This window comes from Penaeus chinensis, chromosome 35, assembly GCF_019202785.1.
Source record: "Penaeus chinensis breed Huanghai No. 1 chromosome 35, ASM1920278v2, whole genome shotgun sequence".
Taxonomy (NCBI): Eukaryota; Metazoa; Arthropoda; class Malacostraca; order Decapoda; family Penaeidae; genus Penaeus; species Penaeus chinensis.
Genome location: NC_061853.1, coordinates 2917279 through 2922278, shown reverse-complemented (window position 1 = coordinate 2922278; position 5000 = coordinate 2917279). Strand labels below are relative to the sequence as shown.

At 41.0% G+C, this 5000-nt stretch overlaps 1 protein-coding gene across 1 annotated transcript in view; it reads right to left on the bottom strand.

Annotated features, from left to right (window-relative positions):
• The window catches only part of LOC125044319 (facilitated trehalose transporter Tret1-like), an 8254-nt gene that overhangs the window by 1132 nt on the left and 2122 nt on the right, over positions 1 to 5000 (bottom strand). The window contains exons 2-4 of the mRNA XM_047640916.1: positions 3415 to 4149; positions 1978 to 2113; positions 1 to 351 (exon numbers count right to left, since the gene is read on the bottom strand). The exon at positions 1 to 351 is cut by the window's left edge and continues 1132 nt beyond it. Of these exons, the coding sequence (XP_047496872.1) occupies positions 1 to 351; positions 1978 to 2113; positions 3415 to 3669 (742 nt within the window). The 5' untranslated portion in view covers positions 3670 to 4149. The remainder of the gene's footprint in view (positions 352 to 1977; positions 2114 to 3414; positions 4150 to 5000) is intronic.

The window sequence follows — 5000 nt, the reverse complement described above, 5'->3', positions numbered from 1 at the left end:
CGCAGACGAGAGCCAGCTCGCGCCAGCTGAGGTCCGAGCAGCACACGGCGTACACGAAGAAGTAGCCGAACTGGCGCGAGGTCTCGAGGGCGTTGACCAGCTTCTCCCGGACGCTGTCGTGGGCGCACTCTGCCACGTACTTGCTCGACGTGAACACGATGACGCCCATGGTGAAGCCCAGGAAGGCGCGGGCGGAGAGGACCACCCAGATATCGTGGGACATCGCCAGGATGATCCAGGCCGCCAATGAGAGCGGCAGCGCCACCAGCAGGTACGAGCGGTGCCCCACCATCACGTGAGGGAAGCCGCCCACAATGCACCCAGCGGCGGCGCCGAGGTTAATCACACTCGCTGTATAACGGGACGAAACGTTATTTAATCAGAGAAAAATCAGAATAATCGTTAACACTCTCAGAACATACATTTTCCTAAAAGGTAAAACAATATCTAACCGATCAAAATTCTGACCTAGTCTTTTGAAACAGCCTACCTTTCACTATCATTTCACACTGAACATATAAATCAGGAAAATGACGTCAATAACACTACAATCACACTACAATCACGGCTAATTAAATCGGGACAATTTAGCACCCCACCGTCACCAGAATAAACAAACAGCTATCCAAGTGAAACGCCCTTAAACCACAACACAGTCATTCTATGAGACGCCCTACACCTTACAACGCTTTAAAAAGAGGCACTATCCTCTACAGTAAACCTACATGTTAAGACTTTCCAAATGAACCTAAAGGATAGTACATGGCTTCAAACAACTCCTTTGCATTCACAGTACCCGGCCGTACCACACACAGGCAATAGAGTGAATTTGTAATGCGAAAGGCAGTTTGAATAAATGCATGGTGATGGGATTTCGTTCAGAGTAAATACGCAGTCAGCTGATAAATGTGAACGGGTGATGAAGAAAGAGTGTAGGGGGAGATAGAGGGAGAGGGGGAGATAGAGGGAGAGGGGGAGATAGAGGGAGAGAGAGAGGCGAGAGAGAAAGGAGTTGGAGAGTAGAGATGAGACGTGGTTTTGAGAAAGAGGAAAACGATAAGAAAGTGATAGAGACAAAAGGATCGATAAGAATGGAATGAGATTGAGTGAGAGGAAGAGCGAGAGAAGGGAGGGAGGGAGGGAGGGAGGGAGGGAGGGAGGGAGGGAGGGAGGGAGGGAGGGAGGGAGGGAGGGAGGCAGGGAGGGGGGGAGGGGAGGGGGGAGGGAGGGGAGGGGAGAAGGGGGCGAGGGAGGGGAGGGGAGGGGAGGGAGAGGGAGAGAGGGGGAGGGGGAGGGAGGGAGGGATAGAGGGAGAGAGGGGGGGAGAGAGAGAGAGATAGATAGATAGAGAGATAGAGAGTGAGTGAGTGAGAGAGAGAGAGAGAGAAAGAGAGATAGAGAGAGAGAGAGAGAGAGATAGAGAGAGAGAGAGAGATAGAGATAGAGAGAGAGAGAGAGAGAGAGAGAGAGAGAGAGAGAGAGAGATAGAGAGAGAGAGAGAAAGAGAGAGATAGAGAGAAAGAGAGAGATAGAGAGAAAGAGAGAGAAAGAGAGAGATAGAGAGAAAGAGAGAGATAGAGATAGAGATAGAGATAGAGATAGAGATAGAGATAGAGATAGAGATAGAGATAGAGATAGAGATAGAGAAAGAGAAAGAGAAAGAGAGAGAGAGATAAAGATAGAGATAGAGATAGAGATAGAGATAGAGATAGAGATAGAGATAGAGATAGAGATAGGGAGAGAGAGAGAGAGAGAGAGAAAGAGAGGGGGGGAGAGTGAGTGAGTGAGTGAGAGTGAGTGAGAGAGAGAAAGAGAGAGAGTAAGAGAGAGAGAGTAAGAGAGAGAGAGTAAAAGAGAAGAGAGAAGAGAGAAGAGAGAAACAGAGAAAGAGAGAGAAAAAAAAGAAACAGAAAGAGAGAGCCAAAGGCATAAAAGAATAAAAATCGGACACACAAAAAAGAGATTAATTCAACGTACTGAAGAGACCGACGCGATATTTGTCCAGCTGAATGTCATTTTCCGATTCAGTGAGGAGAGGCAGCATCCCTCCCGAGAACCCGCTTATGGTGCCAATGCCCACGTATGCCAACGCTGCCACTGCCATGCCCAGGACCTGCGAAGAATACAAAGGAGCCATACTTCTTTGTCGCTTTTTTTTTTTTTTTTTTTAAGGATCGAACGTTCTTCATCCTTTTCTTCTTCTCCTTCTCCTTCTCCTTCTCCTTCTCCTTCTCCTTCTCCTTCTCCTTCTCCTTCTCCTTCTCCTTCTCCTTCTCCTTCTCCTTCTCCTTCTCCTTCTCCTTCTCCTTCTCCTTCTCCTTCTCCTTCTCCTCCTTCTTCTTCTTCTTCTTCTTCTTCTTCTTCTTCTTCTTCTTCTTCTTCTTCTTCTTCTTCTTCTTCTTCTTCTTCTTCTTCTTCTTCTTCTTCTTCTTCTCCTCCTCCACCTCCTCCTCCTCCTCCTCCTCCTCCTCCTCCTCCTCCTCCTCCTCCTCCTCCTCCTCCTCCTCCTCCTCCTCCTCCTCCTCCTCCTCCTCCTCCTCCTCCTCCTCCTTCTACTTATTCTCCTTTCATTTAATTTAATTTTATATTATTTCACTTTATCTGTTTTTTCTTTTTTTTTTCTCTCTTTTGGGTAAGCTAGAAAAAAATATCATCTATTGCATTCGACATATGAATGCTAGTTTTAAACTCAACGCTTACCCTACCAAAGGAAAATATATAATGATAGCAATAATGTTATATTGATTATACCAATAATAATGATGATAATGATAATAATAACAACAATAATAATGATGATAATGATATTAATAACAACAATAATAATAATGATGGTGATGATGATGATGGTGCCACAGATTTAATGGTAATTACACTGATAATTATTATTATTTTCATTATCATCAATCATGATCAATCATCATCATCATTATTATTATTATCATAATGGTGATAATAATAACAATAATAATAATTATAAAGATGATAAAAAATTATAAGAATGGTACTGCTATTACTACTACTACTGATAATGATATTGATAATAATAATGATAGTAAGCAGAAGAAGAAGAAGAGGAGGAGGAGGAGGAGGAAGAAAAGGAAAAAGAAGAAGATAAAGAAGGAAGGGAAGAAGAGGAGGAGGAGGAGGAAGAAAATGAAAATGAAAAAGAAGTTGGAGAAGAAGAAGAAGAAGAAGAAAAAGGAGAAGATGAAGAAGAAGAAGAATGAGAAGAAGGAAGGGAAGAATAAGGGGAAAAAGAAGTAGAATGGAAAAAGAAGAAAAGGAAAAAGAAGAACAAAATGAAAAAAGAAGAACAAAATGAAAAAGAAGAAGCAGAAAAGGAAAAAAGAAGAAGAAAACTAATAACAATCATTATCATAACAACAACAGCAACCTCGTTCCTCTCCCCACCTGCGTGCCGTACGTCGGGATGTCCTCGCTGTTCCTCTGAGCCGCCGCCACCCCATCCACAACCACCGAACTCCGCCGACTGATTTTCCCAATTTCCACGTTTCCGTCGGGGTTACCGCTCTTGATGCTGAGCGTGTCGTCCGAGAAAGCGATGTTGACGATTCCCTCCTTATTCCGATCGAGGCCGAGCTTCGCGACGCCGTTTTTCGTCGCGGTGGCTGTGATGCCCGATTTGGCAGCCTGGGAGGTGCCCATGATGGCGGTCGGGGGCGGTCTCTGCGACAGGCTCTTTCGATTTTCGCCTTTTATTGTTGTTTTCGGTGTCTATTTTTCTTAATTCTATCTCTTGGTTTTGTTTTCTCTTTTTTTTTTTAACTCGTATCTCTTTTATTTTGTTTTATTTTTTGTTTTTTTTTCTGTTTTCTGGTTCTTTTTCTTTATGTTTTCTTTTTTCTTTCTTCTTCTCCTTCTTCGCTCCTTTCTCCGGCTCTTTTATCTTCTGCTTCTCCGTGTTCTTCTTCTCTCTTGATTTGCCCTCTTCTCGTTATACAACTTCTCCTCTTTATCTATCTACGTCTTACTTTTCTCTTTCTCATTATCCCTATTTTTGTCTTCTTCCTCTTCTTTATCACTCTTCCTCTTTTCCTCTTTTCTTCTCTTACTCGCTTCCTTCCCCTTTTGTTTCCTTCTCTTTCTCAAGTGATTCGTGTTCGTCAATATTTTCTTCAACTTATTCTGGAAAGAAAAAACACGGTTATAGAATACAGTGATTTTTACTACGGATTCTAAATTGACCTTTTCCCTTATAAAGTAATTATGATGATAAACACCATTAAGAATTTTTTTTTTTTTTTTATAAATAGTAATGACAATGGTTGTGATTATGATTATGGTCTCAATAATGATGATGATGCCGATACTGTGATAGTGATCATGATAATAATGTCAGTTAAATAATGATAGCAATATTAATATCAGTATTAGAATCCTCTTCAGAGAAATCATCATAAAAACAGCAATAATAATAATAATAATAATAATAATAATAATAATAATAACAAAGACGAAAAAAGCAATAATTCTAGTACTAATAATTTTAGGTGAGGTTATCAATGTTATTTTAAAAACAATAAGTTATTTTCACATAATATTGGTAATGGAAGGAATATTGATACTAACGGACAAAACTATTACTTGCTTTGTTATGGGGAAACCCGCCAGTAAATTTGCATCATTATCCGTCAGAAACTTTTTTTTTTGTTTTGTTTTTTTTTTTTTTTGCATATTCCTACTTACAGACTATGAAGCTAAGAAAGCAGTTAGTTGTGTAAGTCGTGTAAGTTCGCAGTTAAGCCACGCCCCCTTTAGCTAACTACGGTATCTGATTGGTTCCTATGTGTTGCCATTACTTACTATAAGTAGAGTTTCGAAAGTCAAAACCTAAGATATACATGTTTTTCTTTTGAAAATGTTGTAATTTATTGTTTATTGTGGTCTGGGTCAGTGACGTCTGTCTGTTTAATCTGTTTGTACTACAAAACAGAGAGATAGTTAATAAGGTTCACTACTCTTTGTCCCCAAATAAT